Raw genomic sequence first — 21,760 nt, 5'->3', positions numbered from 1 at the left:
TTTTGCTTGTGGGTTGGAAGATACGCAGATGCACAGATTTACTGACAACTTGTTCATAATGGAGTGGAGTCACAGCTTTTACTTCTCGGAGATGAGTTAGGACTCTAATTACTACTCATTTTCCTACAAGGAAGCATCCAAGACCGAGAAGTTCTTAAATTAATTCTATTTTTAGCAGGCCTAACAGCCATCAGAAAACTATTTTCATTAAAAGGTACAAATGGAACAGATATCGCCGGACTGCAAAGATTTCCTCATAGGAAACCAAGTTAGAGTCTTACACAGGAAAGGTCTTCTATAAAACCTCTATTTCAGGCAGACAACAAAAATTGATTATGTATTAGTTCAGCCTATATCTGTTGCACGCTTTCTCCTAACAGTGTGCAAGTAAGGTGGAGCTATCTCCCTTGCAACAGGGTGTATGCGCATCACTCATTAAACATACCTGCTTTATAACTACTTCGTGGTTATGGAGTTGGATTCCGCAAGTCAATCTAAGATACTGACTAGACTATATTCTTTTAGCATAGCTGCCCTGTTAGCCAGTCATGTGGATATATCACTTAATGTAAGTGAATACTTCCAAAAAAAACAACAACAACAAAAAAAAAAACACTAAAAAAGTCCTTGAGGTTGATCAGCATTTATATGTCAAGATCCTACATTGATCAAAACAAAATACCTTTTCTTAAGGTGTCCAAATAACAACATGATAATCCTACATTGATCAAAACAAAAAACCTTTTCTTAAGGTGATCAAATAACAACATGATAATCAGTTTCACGAAGACTACTGACATTTTTAATGAAGCAGAAATACTGTGCTGTGCTACCATCTCAAATTCAAATTCTCCTAAAGCCGAACACACGGATCCATTCTTCTTTGGCACCAAAGTTCAGATGCTTTAAAACTTTTCAGCACTAATAAAATGGGAAGTCTCTATAGCGAAACATATAGCTATCAGGTATCAAATCTGTTAGCATGGAAAGAGGTTTTGCACAAAGCCAGCAAGAATGTTTTGGAATGCAAGAAGGAATGCTGCAACAAATAAAGGTGGTATCAGCCACCTGGGTAACGTGGTTCCAAGTTGAGTTGAAAGCTTGCAATCTACTCCTAAAAGCTAAGAGAGTGAAAACAAACTCATAAAGTTTGTCTTTTCCTGTATAACTGCAGTCTCAAAGCAGCATCATTCAAGAAACAAGTGAGAAAGTCCACTTCAGGATAACTCTTTTTGATTCTTTCATGATTACTGGTGGCTTGGAAATAAACAGAGAGATAAAAACGTGGTAGAATCCACATCAAATTTAGTGGCCCAATGCCATCTTCTTTAAAGCATAAAGCATTTTTCTATTACTCTTATAGTCTTTCAGATTTTTTTTTTATTTTTTTTTTTTCTTTTTTAATTTCAAATGCAATCTATATTTCATAGTCAAACCAAAATGTCTAAGCTCAGAAATTATTTAACAGTAAAAGACACTATCTTTTCATATCATCTTCCTGGAACCAAAATTCCAGACAAACGTTAAAGGCTCTTACAGAAAAAAATTCTTCTGTTGTTAGGAAACTGCCACTCCAAGTATGAATACTGTCAAATTGTCATAGCATATTCCATAAGACTGCTGCAATATGGGTGCACTGGAATTGCTAGGTCACAGCCTGAACCAGTACTTGTGCAGCAGGTGAGAAGGCATGGCTAACTCAGGGAACTCAGGTGCAAGCAATGCACCTGAGTGACTGGAAGGGGTGGAGCCTGGATCCATCTCTCCTCACCCTCATTTAAGGATTAGCAGCCAAGGAAGCAGTATCTCTTTGGATAGAGATTGCACTCCTCTTGAGCTGTTGCTGGTTGTTAGAAAGGGCAAGTCAATTTTCCTTCCTTATTACATGCTATTGCTCCACTGTGCCTGCACCCTGCTTGAAGGCACTGTCATTGGTTTCTTTTGCCATTCAACGGGTAAAAAAAAAAATCCAGCCTACCAACACATGAAAGCTTTTGGTTACTTTGAGTCATAATGAGAAACAAATATTTGAAAAAAGCTTCATAAGTGAAAACAGTATGGCACCAATTTTTATCAGTAATGTTGTGTGAAGTGAAATGAATTCTCACGGTGTGCATCAAATCAGATTCAAGACAAGCTCTTGAGACACTTAGAGGAATCTGCAGTGTGAACCACTGATCAGTTAAGAGACAAAAGATGATCACTGATCTCAAGTTGTAGAGAGATCTGCCAAGAAGAAAACTGAGAGAGCCTACGCCCTTGCCAAAAGAAACAACCACCACTACCAAAACTCTGAAGTAACATCATAACTTCATAAAACAGTTTATTTTTGGCTTATCTTTACATTTTCCTAGCTGTACTGGGAGCATTCAAAGTAGTCTTGACAGAATAGAAGAATGACACGTATTGGTACCAAATATTTCAAAGAAACATTCATCTCCTATGCTCCCTGGAAGTACTGGAAGACCACAATGAGGTCTCCCTGGTGCCTTCTCTTCAAGCTAAACAAGTCAATTTCCCTCAGCCTTTCCTCACAGGAGAGGTGCTCCAGCCCTCTGATCATCTTAGTGGTCCTCCTCCAAGAGCTCCACGTCCTTCCTGTACTGAGGGCCCCAGTCCTGAATGCAGTACTCCAGAGACCTCACAAGAGCCAAGAGGGACAATCATCTCCCTCTCCCTGCTGGCCACCCCTTTTTTAATGCAGCCCAAAACACAGTTGGCCTTCCAGGCTGCAAGCACACACTGCTGGCTCATATCCAGCTTCTTGTCCACCAGGACCCCCAGGTCCCTCTCCACAGGGCTGCTCTCAAGGAGATCTTCCCCCAGTTTGTATAAATACCTGGGGTTGCCCTGATCCAAGTGCAGCACCCTGCACTTGCCCTTATTGAACCTCATTGTGTTGTCATGGGCCCACTTCTCCAGCCTGTCCAGTTCTTTCTGGATGGCTTCCCTTGCTTACAGCATATCAACAGCACCACTCAGCTTGGAATCATCTGCAAACTTGCTGAAAGTGCACTCGATGCCATCATCTATGTCACTGATGAAGATGCTGAAGAGCACCAGTCCCAAGACTGACCCCTGAGGGACATGGCTTGTGACCAGCCTCCACCCTGACACAGAACCATTAATCACAACACATTGGCTGTGTCCAGACAGCCAATTCACACAATCACCAAGGTTGGAAAAGACCTAAAAGATCATCCAGTTCAACCGTTCTGATTGGGTGGGATCTATTACCAATAGATCCCACTAAACCATGTCCCACAGATCTGAGTGGGATCTATTACCAATAGATCCCACTAAACCATGTCCCACAGCACAGTCACAGAATCACACAGAATTGTAGGGGTTGGAAGGGACCTCTAGAGATCATCGAGTCCAACCCCTCTACCAAAACAGGTTCCCTACACCATGTCACACAGGTAGGCATCCAGGCGGGTCTTGAATATCTCCAGAGAAGGAGACTCCACCACCTCCCTGGGCAGCCTGTTCCAGTGCTCTGTCACCCTCACCGCAAAGTTGTTCTTCCACACATTCGTGCGGAACTTCCTATGCTGTACTTTCATCCCATTACCCCTAGTTCTGTCCCCAAGCACTACTGAAAAGAGACCAGCTTTGCCACTATGGCTCCCACACCTCAGGTATTTATAAACTTGGATCAAGTCCCCTCTCAGCCTTCTTTTCTCAAGGCTAAACAGACCCAGTTCGTCTCTTCCTCAAGGAGAGATGCTCCAGGCCCTTCTACCATCTTATGTGGCCTCTCGGCTGGACTCTTTCCAAGAGATCCCTGTCTTTTTTGTACTGGGAGCCCAGAACTGGGACACAGTATTCCAGCATGAGGCCATCACCAGAGCGGACAGTTGATCCTTGAAAGCCCCCAGGGTCAGTGACTCAACCACCTCCCTGGGCAGTACATTCCAGTGCCTGACCAGCCTTTCTGAGAAGTAATACTTCCTATTGTCCAGCCTGAATCTCCCCTGCCACAGCTTGAAGACATTCCCTCTAATCCTATCACTAAAGACATGAGAGAAGAGGCTGACCCCCAGCTCAATACAACCTTCCTTCAGGAAGTTATAGAGGGCAATAACGTCTCCCCTGAGCCTCCTCTTCTCTAGACTGAACATTCCCAGCACCTTCAGCCTCTCTGCATATGGCCTGTGCTCCAGACCCCTCACCAGCTTTGTTGCCCTCCTTTGAACACGTTCCAGGGCCTCAATGTCTTTCTTGCAGCGAGGAGCCCAAAACTGGACGCAGTACTCGAGGTGCGGCCTCACCAGCGCTGAGTACAGGGGGGCAATCACCTCTCTGCTCCTGCTGGCAACACTGTTTCTGATGCAAGCCAGGATGCAGTTGGCGTTCTTGGCCACCTGGGCACACTGCTGGCTCATGTTCAGCCGAGCATCAATCAACACCCCCAGGTCCATTTCCTCTACGCAGTCTTCCAGCCACTCTGCCCCAAGCCTGTAGCATTGCCCGGGGTTGTTGTAGCCGAAGTGCAGGACACGGCATTTGGTCTTGTTGAACCTCATCCCATTAGCTTCAGCCCAACTCTCCAGCCTGTCCAGATCAATTCCTAATCCATCTTTCAAATGGATTTTTCTTTCCATCCTTCAAATCCACACCTCTTCAATTTAGAGAGAAGGATGTGGTGAGGGACCACATCAAAGACTTTGCAGAAGTCCAGGTAGATGACATCCATCATCCTTCCCCTATCCACCAAAGCCACCACTCCATCAAAGAAGGCCACCAAATTGCTCAGGCAAGATCTGCCCTTGGTGAAGTCATGCTGGCTGTCTCGGATCACCTCTTTGTCTTGTTTGTGCCTTAGCATAGCTTCTAGGAGGATCTGCTTCATGATCTTCCTAGGCACAGATGCTCACTGACCTGTAGTTCTGTGGGTCTTCCTTTCTCCCTTTCTTAAAAATGGGAGTTATTTTTCCCTATTTCCAGTCTCCAGGGACTTCACCAGACAAACAGGATTTTTTACATATGACAGAGAGCAGCTCAGCAACCACATCAGCCATCTCTTTCAGAACCCTAGGATGGATATCATCTGGCCCCATGGACTTATATACATTCAATTTCATGAGGATGGCTCGGGCTCACACTTGTTCCACTGTTACAGTGGGACAGGAACCACTCCCCACACCCTCATGTAGAGGTTAAGGGTCCTGGCAGACACGAGAAGCCTGACCACCAGTGAGGACTGAAGCAAAGCACTCACTGAGTACCTCCGCTTTTTCTATGTCTGAGGAAGCCAGCTCCCCATTACCTTTCATCAGAGGGGGAACACTTGGCCTGTCTCCTCCTGCCTATGTACCTGTAGAACCCCTTCTTGTTATCTTAGAATCACCATCTTTCAGTGACATACAGGAAGTAACATAATCCAAACCATACAAGTCTCACTCTTCAAAGTTGCAGCCTCTCAGATTAGTGAAGATCGTTACAACTACTTTCAGAAGATAATTCTGGAACTTGGTTCTCCATGCTGTGCAGATTCAGGGTTTAAAAGATACCAACACTGTAAGAGTTAAGGATGTTCTCCCTTCACAGTCAAATTATTTAAGTGGTCTAATTTGCCATAAATATATTTTAACTGTCACAGATGGTATATAGTGCTAAGTAAATCTTTGACAACATCCTTGGGAAGGCTCAAATTGCTGATGGAGAACCTTGAAGAGAAAAAGCAGCATAAACGTGAAGAAAGACAACAGAAAAAGGTTACAGAAAAAATTCTACAGATGGAAGTTAACACAATAAAAATATGTCACAGTGCTGACAGACTTTGCCACTAGGATTTTAAGCAAACTGAAATGGCTATGATCAAGCATTAAGTATCAGGAACACCTCTTCAAATATACTAAGATATTTTCTAGACAGCAGTGATAACATTAATACATTCTGAGTTATCCTCAGTGCGAACATACAGGTGAAATCATCAGCTGAATATGGAATTGATCATTTTAAGTGTTTCTTGAATTATTTAGGACAAACTAGCCTTCATCAGGTCTCACTCTAATCTTCAATTTACTCTAGTGAAATCATATTTTTAGGCACGGAATGATTAAAAACACATCTATCAATGAGCAAGCTGTGAAGCCACATGAGAATAGCTTGCCAAATTCTATTCATGTTAGCTATCAGTGTAACTCATAAAAACTAGGCATTAATTATTTCTGAAAGAATATTTCAAAATTCACCCATTTTATCTTTGAGTAGGTAAAAGTGATCAAGCAAAATACTGTTACTTTTTTCTCATTCCCACACTATATGTGAAAATATTTTCAAAAATATCAAGTTTTAGGAACAAAAATAAAGTAGAAACTATGACACATAGTGCTTCAAACACTATCCTCATACATGTGACTGCTAACTTAGTTGCCTGCAGACAAGGTCAAATGTCCAGTAAAAGCATCCTAACAAGTATTAGTAAATTTTTACATCAACATTGTTTATAAATAATGTAAAAAACCCCACGATTTTTGAAATAGAACTGTATTTATGAATTTAAAACCATATTAATAAATCTAATATGTCCAGGACTAATTTCTGCCACTAACGATTGGAGGCACTGAAGAGTTCACATGCCTTCTACAGACTTCAGTTCCCTCCACTCTGCATAACCAGATCAGAACTACTATTTGGAACAGTTTCTTGTGCAACGAGTTGTTAACATAAGTTGGCCTCAAGCCTGAGCATTATTACATTGGCAAGAGTGTGGGGAAAAGTGCATGTGTGCTGATGGAGAGTTGACAGGGGGCAGAACTTTCTCAGTGGGAGCAAAAAGAAAGCTTACCCTGTCATAAAAACATGTAATTTCATTAGAGATTCATTCATGTTCTGAGTACTTTGGTGCTCATTTATATAAACTACGTGCCAAAACACATGTGAAAGCTAAGATCTGGAGCCACCTGACATGGGGCCAAACATTGCTGTACTCCTTTACAATTCCAAAGTGCCCTGAGATGTCAAGACCAAGACATGCTGCAATGTCTGGTAGACACTCAAGTTTTGAATGTCTGGAACCAATGTGCTTGTATCCATCTTCCCTGTTATGTATTGCTCTGTCTTCCCTGTAATGAAAAAGGGAAGATGTATTTTGCAACCGTTATGACTTGACTTCAGAAACCAATCTGCCTCTGTCTTATTCTGAATCTTCAATTATCAAATTCTGGTTCATGCTAAGTCCTGAAATATCCAGGAATTATTCAGGAATTCTGCACAGACTAAAAGGATACCTACTCTATGCCTAGAATTATTGCTTCTTCTAGCAAATTAGCACTACAGACAACTAAGTTTCAATATTCAATAGCATTCTCTGGTGATGTTTAGTTGATCACTATAGATAAACCCTTAAAACATCGTCTAGTTATTCATTATCCCCACTACTGTTAAAAATAGTTGGGTGAAATCTGGTTCAGAAAGTTGTTTTCAGAACATTGAATAATATTTCAAACCAGTATAAAAACTAATGAGAACTGAACTGGGATGGTTTTGTTACTATTATTGCCTGAATAATTTCAGTAGAAAAAAAGGAAAGACCACCAAGGACACAAAGGACTTCATATCCTAAACAACATCAAATCAATAGAAGGAATAAAGGAATTCATGACCTCATAGAAAACTGTAAAATCTATATAGATTTCCTGCATGATCACCAGCAACAAGCTATTTTAATAAACCATTATTTAGCTTTCCCTCAAATAAAAATTTATGGAGAAAAAAAGCAAATCTTTCCAACATTTGCCTTAAGAATTTTCAGCATAAAATTGCAATGTAGATAAATTTGGTAAATATTTCTTAACAGTTCCTTAGCATTTATCCTCTTAAACAAACAAATAAAGAAAGCCAACCACCTCACACATTTGACCTGTTTCAGATGGCTTGTTAGGTAAAAGGAGAGATCAGATAATCGTGCTATCAGCTAGGCTATAACTGAGATTTGTGATATGATAGATTCAGGTGTTAATTTTCATTAGAAAAGTGTCCTTAAAAACAAGATATCACACTATTTGTGATGTTTAAATGCTAGATTCTATCCACAACAGTGCTGTGGGCGTTTTGGTCAATGTATATACAGAACAAGCAGGAAAACAACCTTCAGAGATCACACACAGCATTCTGCCTTCCTTTGATACAGTCAGCTTTGCCAGCAAACAGTGCATTAGCTTTGCCTGCTCAAAGAGATGGCTGATTATACAAAGACTACATAAAATAAATCAATTCTACTGTTTTATTATTCCCACTATTAGAAAAATCTTCCCATCATCTAGCCTGCTTCTCTTTCCTGAAAAACATAAACCTATTACATACAGCTGTAACTACCAACACTCTTCAGGATATATTGTTCCCTTTCTTCTTCCAGTTTTCCTACATATATTTTGAGCAAAGATCCTGCCTTGGCTTTAACAGTCTGCAAGCAATATTTCTTCATATCCCTTGTTTCTAAACTGTAGTCATTATCCAATTCTGGAGTCCCTGCTTTTGTCTCCAGACCAGATATAATATTGTAGGTGAGGCTTCACCAGTGGTGAATAGAGGGAAGTTCACAATTGTACATGCCATGTTTCAGTTTCCTGCATGTTTACTGACTGATATGATGACAGATCCAATTCGTATCTGACTTCTTATCCAACATAATACATTGTTCTTTAGTACAACTGTATCCATAACTGTAGACTTTGCAATCACTGCCATGTTAATCCTGAGTCACTGATGTTCCAAAAATATCTTCCACTGTCATTAAGCAACCTAAACTTGCAGAATGCTCATTAGTAAAGTAGAACTCAGCAAAAAGAAATTATTCAAGGGTCAGTAACAACAGGGCAACATAAAAGTGGGTAGCTATTGTAATTGAGAATATGAAACACTGTGCTTGAATATGAAGCTCAAAATGAAACTCAAAGTTAGTTTGACCACTGGGAACACTGCCTAGCTGCAAAAGGAGAAAAAAACAACTACCAAGAAAAAATAAATAAATAAAAAAATAAAAAAAATCCATATCCAATATAAGTAATTTCAATGGGTTCCAACACAAAGAAAGCATCAAAACATCAACATATCCAAAATGCTTAGCTTTATATTTATCATTTCATCTGATGGCTCCTCAGCATATAGAAGAGCTGTCCTCATCTAACTTGCTCTCATCAGTCACAACAACCCTAGGTGTTGGGAAAGTCCCTTGATATTGATGCTGCACATTATCAGTCCTGGCCAGACTACTTGGACACACATGTACTTAGTACTCCTAAGTACTCAGTGCTTAGGAGAACTGAGGTATAAAAGTACAAGTGAATTCAATCTCTAAGAGACTGAGCAGGTGAAAAAGTCATTTATATCAGGATTCTTTAAATTAAAGTCACTTTCTCTTTCAATTTGATCCTGCTATGTGAGGGTAATTTTCTTTCTCTTTTTTCAATGCAAGGCTGGAACTTAGAAGCTTTAATTCATTGTAAACATTTCTTCTACATTACTCCTTAAGAAAAAAATCAGAAAGTTTACTTCAGACAAGGAAGCAATGAGAAGCTCTTATCAGCTGCTTCATGACCCTTGCAATTTTAATATCTCAGGAAAAAACAAACATCTCAGACTCAGATCTAATTAATACAAACGAATAATAACAGAAGATAATCTTTAGTGCTTGAATATTTCAAACTCAAAAACCACTCAACAGCTGCTGACTCACACATACCTATTATAGCTTTATTAAAAACAATTATAATGAACAATGATTTATTTTTCAACTCTCTAGCAGCCCCTTAAATAAGCACCTATTATTTCTTTTCTCACACCATTTCTTAAAAAGTTCTAAACTTGCTTTCCTGAAATTAATACTGTTGTATTGTTGGATCATATTCTTAATAATGCTGTGTTTGAGTAAGCGATCTCCATTACTTTTTTTATTATTATTTCCAAAAGGTCCTCCCAAAATGTGAGCGGTGACTTAGAACTGCATTTAACTTGAGCTTACAAAATAATGTGTTATTAAGAAGGTTCGTAAGAGTTTGTGATAAGTAACTCCTCTACAACTCATGTTTCCCAATAATTCAGTTGACCTAGACACCTACTGGTTTTGCTTGCTTCATACTTATATTTTTCATTTATTTTGTCATCACTGAATTCTTTTCCTGTTAAGTTTAATAGTACCTCCATGGTCCAAATCCTTTTATTTTACTTGTTCTTTATATGAAAGATTACATATGATATTGTTTTTCCTTTCAAATTTCCCTCAAGGGAATATCTAAGTGAAGTATTTTTTTCTGAAATTACTGGCATCTTCAATTGGTATCCAAATGGAAGCTTTAGAAGGCCTAAACAAGAGATTAGAAAAGCAAGTTGTCTCTAGATGAAACAAAAATGGGCTTATGCCAAAACAGTGTAACTGCTTGGAGCACAAGGAAATCTACAGAAACAGAATGGGTGAGGTTGGCCGTGACTATACAAATCGCTGAGCTCCAACTCCCTTGCTATAGGCAGGGTTGCCAACCACCATCTCAGGCTGCCCAGGGCCTCCTCCAACCTGGCCTTCAGCACCTCCAGTGATGGGACAGCCTGATCCTGTGCCTCACTACCCCTGCGTAAAAAATTTCTTCCTAACATCTAACCTAAATTCCCTCTCTTTAAAGCCATTTCTCTTGTCCTATTAGTATTAGACTTTGGAAAAAAGATACTCCCCTTTCTGCTTATAAGCTCCCTTCAAGTACTGTAAGGACAAAAGGTCTCCCTGGAGCCTTTTCTAAACTAAACAAGCTGAAAACCATACTCCAACCAAGTGGAAATGAAGCCATGGTATATTGGCCCGCACAGTGCCACGGAATGCCCCTGCTGCTCCTTGGAAGTGACACAGTACCCTGAGACTTATACTAGGAAATATAATCACCCACACAATTAAAACAGCTACATATGCTCATTTATGTCTTAGCTGTAATTGGTCACATTGTATGTTTCTATGATGTCATCATGTGATGCCGTGGCATCCAGACAAAACCACTGAAGTAAAAAGGAAGCTGAAATTCAAGATGACTACACAATAACTAAAACACGGGGGGGGGGGGAGGGGCATATAATTATCTGCAGGTTAATATGAGAAACTTTTCAAATTCTGGAAGATAACTGAATTTTGTGGAATTATAAGAAATTATTTCATTGAACTACAGGAAAAAAAAGAAAGAAAAAAAAAAAAAAGAGGAAGGGAAGCTGTCTGGTTTGGTAAAAGGATGCAGCAAGAAGGCTAATAAATACAGCCAAGGCTAGTAGGCTTTGGTCTTTGGAAGAAGTGATAGGGTTTTTGATATTACAACAGGACCAGTTCTTTGTACAACACATGCAACACAGTTTTGAAAGAGAGCAACCTTTCACACAGTTAAGAATTTCACACAATTAAAATAAGGAATTTTCACTCTCTAATGAGCAAATGGGAAAAGAAAAATGAAAATACAAAAAAAGATTTCGAAAAAAAAAAATACACAACAGAGAAAGATGGAATCCAGCCATGATCTCATCGCCAGCAGTGGAACAGAAGGAAAACAAGTTGCTGTAAGTGTGAATGGAGAAAACAATACATATACAATTATTCTTACTTGTCCAAAAACTTAAGAGGACAAAGATATATAATTAGCAACACAGATAGTCAAACCCAATACCAGAGTGTCTGCAATAAGAAAAAAAGAGAAAATGTTTTAAAACTGTCGGACATAAAAATCTAGTGTAATCAAAAAAGTAAAGATGACAAGAAGCAAAAGAAAAACAACTCTTACATGAAGTACTGAACATGAAGTATCATATATTAGGCATTTCAGAAAAAAAAACCAAAAACCAAAAACCAAAAAACAAAACAAAACAAAACAACAGTGGACAAGGTTTAAGTATGGCACTTTTCCTACAGAAAACTTCCCCTTCTATGTCACACAAACTTACACTACTCTAACAGTGCAGGAAAATCTTTAAACACATGCTTCATCCTTTTATACAGTCATTTTCAAGTAAGAAATTTCTGTACAAATAGCAGAGTCAAGTAAATATTTCTTTTCTTAATTAATTGCCATAGAAAAATATGAGATCCAAAAGAACTTTATTTGTAACAACAATTTCCAAAATCTAATAATTTACTTCATAAGCTTCAATTCTTATTTAATAAAAACTTGGTACAAATCACCACTTAGTATATATTTTACTTCCTTCTAAAAATTCCAAATCACTGCTTGACAACCATACATCTCTAATCATTTTGATAATATTTATATTTTGCAAGTATAGTGAAAATATTTTTAAAATATCTGAGTTTAATTATCCTGTTCTCATTAAATTCAAAATTATAGTTTCAGAGTCCCTTATTGACTGTGGTGACCAAAAAAATCTCCACTGCTTATGCAGAGGGAAGACATAAGTGGTATACTTCAAGAACTCAGTTTCTTTTTGTGCCTAATAACTTTTAGCTAAGCAGCTCATTTGTTCAGCATCATTATCATCCCTAGTGCAAAAGATTAAAACAAACATAGTTTATATCGTAACCTTTGGATATAAAAAAAAATCTTGCATGGAGATATAAAACTACATAAAATTAAAAGCCTTTGCAGAAGGATTTCTAAAGTGCAAAGTATCCCTGTTGATGGCAAAAGCAGGGGATTTTGTTACAGAAGAAATCCAAACACACACCTACACTCAGCAGCAAGGCTTGAATTGTGGTAAGGCAATAGTCTGTCAATGAAAGTCCATTAGACAGATTAGTACTGTTCAATTATCAGTCACGATTAATAAAGCTAACTAGTAACCACTGAATCAATTTAACTGAAAATTCAAGATTGATATTACTAAACGGAGAAGTCTAATTAAACACTGTCTACTTGATTATGACCAAAATTAGAAAGATTAAAAAAATTCTGTAAACTTCTCAGAAGAGAAGAACTATCTGCAAAACAAATCGATACCACTACATATTTTAAGTCCCAAAGCAAAGAAATATTTATTTTGTCATTGGGTATTGCATTAACAAGGAAAAAAAAGAAAAAGAAAAAAGAAAAGAAAAGAAAAAACAAACAGAAAACAGCCAAACACATGGGTGACCAAATAGCTGAAATACGATCCCTCTCCAAGAGTACTATGTGACTACTCACGTGACTACTTATTTTCAAACACAAAACCCAGACTTCGCCATTATCAAGTTTTACATAATAAATTACCTAGTAATCAGAATTAATGAAACCTCCATGAAAATCAGCCACACTGAGCAAACCTAGTACAAAATATGAACTACAGTAAAACTAATGCAATTAAATATTTAGATTTTGGCAAGCACAACCCTCCTACGTGAAGCACTTGATAACTGAAATACAGCATTCAAAATCAGCTTACAATGACATTGTAAAGCTAAATTAAAGCACTTAATAAATGAACATATTTAACAGAGTTTTCATGAAATAATTCATGTGTGTGTTCAAGTAAAAAATAAAATAATATTTAAAAAAAAAAAAGAAAAAAACACATCCAAAAACCTCCACAGTAATAAATGATAATATCTATGTCCTGAAACAGCAGTCTGGAGCATGTGAAAGAAAAGAACACACAAAAATAAAGTAGTTTATCTAAAGAAAACCTAGAGTCTGGAAGAGAAGATAAGGGTAGTAAAGGATTTATTTTATACTTACTGCTGAATGAACAGAAAACATAAAAGTGCAAAACAACTTTAAAAGAAGAGGGTAATTGTAGAAATCACAAAAGCGACCCATAGAGTCACCACACATACACAAAAAAAGAAAAATAAAGGAGAACCTGAACTGCTTAGAGTCATGCCCTCAATGTCTTTAAGCCAGCAACAAAAGTTAATTAACATGAGTTGAAATAAAACCCACAATCCTTTAACAATCATAACATGCCAGAATCTTAGTAAGTGTCAAGCTGTTTCTTTCAGAGTAACAAATCTTCACTTTGAATTCAAGGTCAGGAGGATAAAACAGAGTTTGCATTATAAAAATGTTATTATCGCACAAGTAGTAATTATCAGTTCATTCACTATGTAGGCTGCTCCTTGAGAAGCACGTGGTTTAGTCTTTCCCTTGAGTAAATTAACATGTCATATCAGAATTTTCAGAAATATGAATACAAGACCCTGCTCACATAAAAGATAAAATTGGAAGTATCCTATTTCATTTTTAATTCTCCTTGCCTGAAAAGAATAACAAAAAAATGAAGTGTAACAATTTATCTTTGAGTCAACAGCAGTTCTTAAAGAAATGATTAAGAGTTCTCAGTCTCCTCCCCAGACAAAATAAAAGGTATAAGGGAGCCTGATGGAGATTAAAGAATCTTCATGATGAAAATCAAATGTGTAAGATACCATAATAAGATGTGAAAATGTATCTTATCCAAATGTATTTTTTTTTTATCTTGACTTCTGAAGTAAACTTCAGGAGATGCGCAGAAGGTGGCACACTAGAAGAGCTATGCCTAGTAATCTTCTTTTTTCTCTGTGCAAAACTAGGGAAAGCAAACACTTGCATTCTTCAATGGGAATATTTGGTTGTTCATTCAAAAAAGAAAATCCACAAATAAATGAAACAGAACTTGACCTATACTTGTACTGTTCTAGCTCTTCTCATTAGATGGGACTGAGAAACAGCTGGTAGATCTAAGTAGTAACACTTAAAAATGTCTACCAGTGATGCTGCATTTTGTCAGCCAGTACAAGTCAATCATCGTCTTACAACAGATCATTTCAAATTTATTCATACTTGAATATAAGCACATTTCAAAAAGAAAGCAACTGCACATTGCAATTACATTAATGATTGCATTAACACTTAAAGAAAGAAAGAAAGAAAGAAAGAAAAGAAAGAAAGAAGAAAGAAAGAAAGAATAAAGAAGAAAGAAAGAAAGAAAGAAAGAAAGAAAAGAAAAGTGAATTAACTTGCACGAACACATCGTTCTAAATAACATCGGCCTGTTTTCCAAAAAACAGAGTAGCTGAGGAAAGGGGAGTAGTCAGAGATGCAATATTACTGAACTACATAACACAAGCATATAAGAGCACATTCAACTTTCAACAACACAAGTAGAAGACAGTTGGATCTTACTGATGACCTATTTTGATACCAGAAAGGTTGACTGGTAATTAATCAGACATGTTTTAGCTCATTGGCTAAAGTGCCATTTTAGACAAAACTGCTCAGGATAGCCAACTGCAAAGTTGTACAATGTGGACGCTATTAGCATTGCAGAGAAAATAACATGGTAGTAAACAAATTTCTGATAAATACTGCAGTAATACAGAAGACCTTCTGAACCAACTCAACAACAGATTAGTCTTTAAAATGCAAATTAGCTCTTGTCATTTATATCATTCTGATAACAGCAAAAATTGCAAACTAAACATGCTTTTTTCCTCCAGTAAGCAGAGTCCTCATGCTGACAGGTAGCTGTAACAATTGATGCAGGGCCTCCTGATCACTTGGAAAACACTATCTCACTGTAAATTTCAGATTTACTACTGTTGTCAGTGTGCCTAACTGTAGTAAATTTGGAATGTTTAAAGAACAAAAGGCAGACTTCTCAGTAGGCTTAGGTTGGGGGGGAAAAAAAAAAAAAAAAGAAAAAAAAAAAAAAAAAAAAGCCAATCAAGCTTAAACCTACGTGGAATTAACTATTGAATGTTTTGTTTTGTTTTTTTCCTTTTTAAAATCAATAGTTATTCTTGATAAAAATGGAAAAAACATTTGCTACTTGGCTCTGAATTTTACTAATTCAATTAAAATGTATAAGCTAGCATGTCATTGTCGTGTTTCTTCAACAAATCAATTACAAATATATTACTGTTGGAATTATTTGGCATGGTCGAACAGATGTTTATACATCAGCCAGCTCAATTTATAGTTAAATTTACTGGTATAAATCCATCTCTACTAGCATTTTTCCATAATTTGTAAGATTCAAAGCTGCTGAAGTTTAGATGTGCGCTTATCTCTGTCATCCTGGCAGACATGGTTTGAAACAAGGTTATCAGAGAGGAGCATCATGCTCCATCAAAGGACATTTGAATTTCTCTCAGTAAGACTGATATATATGAACTTCTCTGCTACATAACCAGCCTACCCTTTCAATTTTCTAATATCAAATTTAAAGGAAGCCGTGAACTTTTAATATTGAGCAAAAGTGAAGCACGTAGCAAGCTGCATTTTAGAACAGATGCTAGTCCTTTATACATAGACAATATGTCCACATTTATTAAGAAAAAAGTTTCATGTTTACATAAAACTTAAACATAAAAAAAGAGAAATATTTACAGAAAGGGGGTGCAGTTCTGCCCAGCACAGAAAGATTTAACATCTGTGGCAGAAAAATAAAAAACTGAGATATAAAATGTCCTTCTAGCATATCCCATTATTAGCTTCCTTCTCTTTGCCTATGGTGCTCATCAGTGTGTTATCCAAATGTTTATGTGGGCCAGATTTATGTCAAAAAACAAAGGCATGCCTAAAAGTGAAAGTGTTCTGTTGTTTATTTGTTTCCTGTATCATACTCACTCCTCCAAATAACATTCTGCCCTCCATTTTGTCATTAATCAACTCCTCTGCAAATATTTCAAAATTTACATCAAATAAGCCTCTACCATCAGAATTCATATAGATACAGAAATTTCACTGATCTTACATAATACTCAAATTTTCAGTTTGAGAATCGAAACCAAAATTAGCACGCCTGGCTTCTGATTATATTATTTTTCTTAAAGGCCTTTAACATGACAATTATTATTCCAGGTCAAAGAAGGAGTGTAGGGAATCCACAATCTACCAGTACTCCAGATGTCCTAAAATCTAGGTACAAATAGTTGATACTCACACAGATAACTGCCAACAAAATCAGACCTTCCACATCCATGGATATGGCCCCTGAAAGTCCAATTAAAAGGCAGCAGCTACACTCTGCTCTTAATATGCAACCCTCATATTTAGGAAGAAGAAGCTGTTAGTAATTCTATTTAGGAATATTAAAATTGTTTTTCAGGAAGGAAAAGAAACAATAGCAGAACTCACCACAACTCCAAACTGCTCTGGCTCAGACAAATTATTGTACTCATTCCTGAACTTGGACAATGAGTTCAGTTGTTCTTGCTCTGGAAGATGTTTTATTAAATTCTATCAAGAAAAAGAAAGTACATTTAGAAATCTCAGATTCTGCATTGCTTGTATAATTGCAGGTAAGCAATATTTTATTAACATAAACTCCAATGATAACACTGCTGTCCCAAAGTTTGTAGAATGTTAAAGAGTAACATAAACATTCATGTAACAAAGTGTAAAGAGCAAGTGATTAAATGTCAACTAGCATCATCTGCTGTTTCTACAAATATATATGTTTCTGTAGTCTTTTTCCAGAATAGAATTTCAAAGAAAAAATACATTCAGTAGCCACTATGCAAAGAAAACTAAAGTAAATAGGACAAGGATCACAGTAACATATCTAATTAAAGGATGGCAAAAATCATTAGTGGAAATGGATTGTTTATTTTCTAGTATTTTTGAAAAAAAATTGATTGTAAAGTGATGACAAGTAATGTCTGTATTTACGAAACTTTAATCCCATTAGACACTACTTAGCCTGCAAACTTAGGAGAAATAGGATTTCAGAGGTGGGACTCAGCTTCAGCTGAATTCAAGAGGCCATATTCGCTTACATAAGCGAATGTCACTTCAACACAGAAGTCTAAACATGTCACCCTACACCTGATCATCTAAGAAGTCTTCAGATTCCCTGGAGCTTCCTGAGCACTTAGGCACCTACGCTTACGTATGGACTTCTGCATTCCACACTAATTACCAGGTAAGTAGTAGGTACAGTGAAAATGGCTGTTCTGAGCAAGTTCTGGAAGACAGCTTCTCAAACATCCAATTATGCCTAAATCTGACAGCCAGTAGTTCAGTTCTGTCCTTTCCCAAGATGACTGCTATAACTACTAGGCAATATTCAGGATTCCTCTATCCAGCTCTCTTACTCATGTCATGAATCCTGTGTTCCTGGTTACACAGTGGCTAAGCTTCCATCACAGTACGAAAACAAGAGAAAGATTGTCTTCTTACATAAAATACTCCCTCAGCTGCTGGGTAGGACAGTATTCTGAACTGAAATAAAGACACAATCATGCTTATATTGCATCAGGACTACCAATCACAGCTCTCCCACTACCTACTGCCATATTTTTAATAACTAGATAATCCTTTATTACTGTTTTTAGTGTAAAAATAGTCATCATTTTAAGAACAGAAACCCTTCTTTTATTCTGAGGACTAAGTTAAATAATTTGTTTAAATAAGCAGCAACTGGTATCACAAAAGATATATAGTGTTCACATACAGTTTTAGAACTGCTAGTGATAAAAATACAGTTCAAATACCAGAGAATAAACAGGAGAATTTTGACTAATTCACAAGAAACATTCCAATAGTTTGTCACTGACTATTTGGATTACAGAATAAAATTTAGAGTTCTCATGGTTTTCAAAACTAGATTTAATTTCTTACAGGAGGACGGAGGAAATGGGAATTGAGAGACACAGATGACACATACATATTATTTGACATGCTCTATATAACAAAAAGGTAATATTAAGGACAAATATCCAACTTCAAAAACTGGCATACTGGACACTATTTACAGCTTGACAATCAGAAATGAATGAAGAAATTTTTGAAAAGGAGAAGAATGAAAAAATTTCATGTATTTTCTAAATTATTAAAAACAGCCTCATGCTTGTAAACATAGATATGCTTTTCCTCTTCTCAGAATCATGAAATGAACAGAACTACGTTTTCACTGGATGTCCAAAAACCATATTTGTGAAATTTTATAGAGGCAGAACAAAGACATACAGATGGGTATTGTCATTTAGTTAGTAAACCTGGCATATATAAAGGTGAATACTAGGACTTTTAAGGTAATGAGGTACGAGTCAACCACTTTCAAAGGAAAAGAGCTGTCTAAGTGCTTTTTCAAGTTTAAACTTGGATGACGTTGTTTTCAAGGTTATTCCAAAACCATTTTATCCAGAAACAAGAAACTTGGATAAAGCAGCTTGAAAAAAAAGCAATTGTACACATGCCTGCAAAGCAAATTTGGAGCCTAAGCCTTGTTTAAAATAATAATAATAATAATAATAATAATAATAATAATAATAATAATAATAATAATAATAATAATAATAATAATAATAATAATACCTTTAAAAAAAAAAGACAAGGTCCCGCTTCTATCAGCAGAGAGGCAGCCTGACAAAATGGTGATTGACATGGAAGTGCATATGAAGCAAAGGTGTATACCTGAAATCCTCCATAAGGAAAAAAATGGCACCTAGTGAAATTCTTCAATGATTGGTGAACATTTATGGAGACCAAACAGGTAGAGTGAAAGTTGGATTGCGTTGGCAACATTTTCCTTGCAATGATGCCATCACAGCATCTGTACAACAGTGAGTCACCTCAGCTGGTGCGTTTTTATAAGCGCAGTATGTAGGCATTTGTTCATTGCTAACAAAAATGCATAGCTACTGGTGGTGACAATGTTAGAAACTAACATGTTATAGCTGAGAATTTGATCTATCAATTAGTATTGTTGATCTCTTTTTATTTATTATAGTTTCTGTGGGAATAAGTAGTAGTCATCGCTTTCAGAGCAGTCTTTATACAAAGAAAGTTTACTGAGGGAGGTTTAGGTTAGATATTAAGATGAAGATGTTCACACATTGTTGACACACTGGAACAAGGAGGTTGTGTGTGCCCAATTCCTGAAGGCATTCAAGGCCAGGCTGGATGTGGCTCTGGGCAGCCTGGTCTGGTGGTTGGCGACCCTGCATATCGCAGGGGGATTGAAATAAGATCATTGTGGTCCTTTTCAACCCAGGCCATTTTATGAATATGCTGATTTTTTAACATACCCTACTGTTAATATCAGAATTAAAAAAAAAAAAAAAAAAAAAAAAGAGCAACAGCATAGTATAAAAAAAGTATCTGCCATTACTATTATTAACGGAGACTAGAGTAGAGCTTTGTTGTGTTGACAATTTTTAAAGATAAAGTAATAACTCTATCCCAAGGAACTTATCATTCAAATTTAAATAATACCTCACAGGAGAATCAAAGAAAGAAATCAAAAAGAAAAGTAAACAATTTTCTGGGAAAGTACATATTCTTATCTTGTCACAGTTGATTGAAAGATTGTGTGAGAGATTATTCTTTTATACCATTGACTCAAAGCTTGCTGAAGGACACAGATGAACAAGTCCAAGCAAGTCCTGGGCAAGGGTTGAGAAATCCTTTGTCTGAGGGACACAGATGGACAAGGCCAGGGGCAACAAGGGAGAGAGATAAGCTGCAGCTTAATGGCCAGGAAGCAGTCTTTTGTGTGGGCTTATCTCAAGGAAGATGGCCATCTCCAGGGTTGTGCCCAGGGCTGTCTCATAGGCAGGGAAAAAGTAGGATAAAAGAGGGATCAGCAACCATGAAGTCAGGTTTTCTGACATCAGATTCCTCACGACCTGACACCTGCATGCTGAAGAAGATGCCTGCATGCTGAAGAACAAGAAGGTGTCTGCCATCTTATCCCTCACTATTATCATCCTGTTCGCAGATGGACTCTCCCAGACCTGCTACCTGAATCCTTCTGCCTGCTCCTGGACTAACCCTGCATCTCCTTTTTGCTACCTGCTTGCTGCCCTAGGCCAGCCACGCTGCTGCTGGTCTCCCTCCTTGCGTTTCTGCCTTGGACCATCAGTGTGTCTCGCAACAGGACTTCTGCCCTTCCCCATCACCTTAAATCATCTGTCATCCCCTCCCTGATTAAGATTTGTAATAAACTTCTTGGACCAACATTTGAATCGCTGTTTTCTAATCTCACACCAGGTATACATATATAAAAGAACCTTCCCTCCCTCCTATAAATTGGAGCAAGACAGATTGCTACATGTTCACAAAGAAGGATATCTTTATTAACTAGCCATTAATGGGCTGATCTATTTCCCTAGACCCCAAGGATTCAAATTCTGTTTTACTTTCTTTAAATTATTAGAAAGAAATTATGAAGATGCCAGTTTTGCATAATAATGAGATGAAAGATATATATTGATATGAAAAAAGACAATCTTGGTCATAGCTGTTCCTCTTTAATGAAACAAGCTGCCAGAGAGACTAACATGGTCTTCAGGTACTCAACTGCAGGGCATAAAGATAGAATAAGGTTCCTCTTATAGGACTGCAGAAGAAGGCCAGGGCTACAAGTAGAAAAAAAGAAAATTCCAGCTGAATAATTCAGAAGTTTTTTCCTTTATAAGAGTAGTTCAACACTGCAAACGTACAGAAAACTACGGAGTCTCCAACTTCAGCTGGAGTCTAAATCTAAAGGGGAAAAGCCTCATCTACTTGACCTGGCTATGAGCAAGGGAATGGAACAGATGACCTACAGACCTTCCTTCCAAATGTTTTTTTTTGGTTTTTTTTTTTCCTTTCCCATGGTTCTATAATAAAGAGTTTCTATTAAACATAATTCTATATAATTCTTTAGCTTAATATCTTTTAAATGACACTGTGAATAGAAAAACATAAGGAATTTTGAGTACCTTTTGTGTCCACACAGAATCACACACTGAATAAAATAATATAGAAAATGAAAAAACTACCAAAATAAGCTCTAAGGAAGAGTAAGCAGACACTGTGAATGCGCTAAGGCAAGACACTGGATTATTTCAGCTCTGAGAGAACAGAAAAGACAAAATAAAAAAAGT

At 37.2% G+C, this 21,760-nt stretch overlaps 1 protein-coding gene across 2 annotated transcripts in view; it reads right to left on the bottom strand.

Moving 5' to 3' along the window:
* Nucleotides 1–21,760, bottom strand: part of DIAPH3 (diaphanous related formin 3) — a 211,247-nt gene that overhangs the window by 100,599 nt on the left and 88,888 nt on the right. For both annotated transcript variants that reach the window (XM_015851688.2, XM_015851687.2), the window contains one exon: nt 17,025–17,126. In XM_015851688.2, the coding sequence (XP_015707174.1) occupies nt 17,025–17,126 (102 nt within the window). The remainder of the gene's footprint in view (nt 1–17,024; nt 17,127–21,760) is intronic.

Source organism: Coturnix japonica, chromosome 1 (assembly GCF_001577835.2).
Source record: "Coturnix japonica isolate 7356 chromosome 1, Coturnix japonica 2.1, whole genome shotgun sequence".
NCBI classification, from domain to species: Eukaryota; Metazoa; Chordata; class Aves; order Galliformes; family Phasianidae; genus Coturnix; species Coturnix japonica.
The sequence above is the reverse complement of the archived record's forward strand: the minus strand, read 5'-3'. Positions and strand labels throughout refer to the sequence as shown.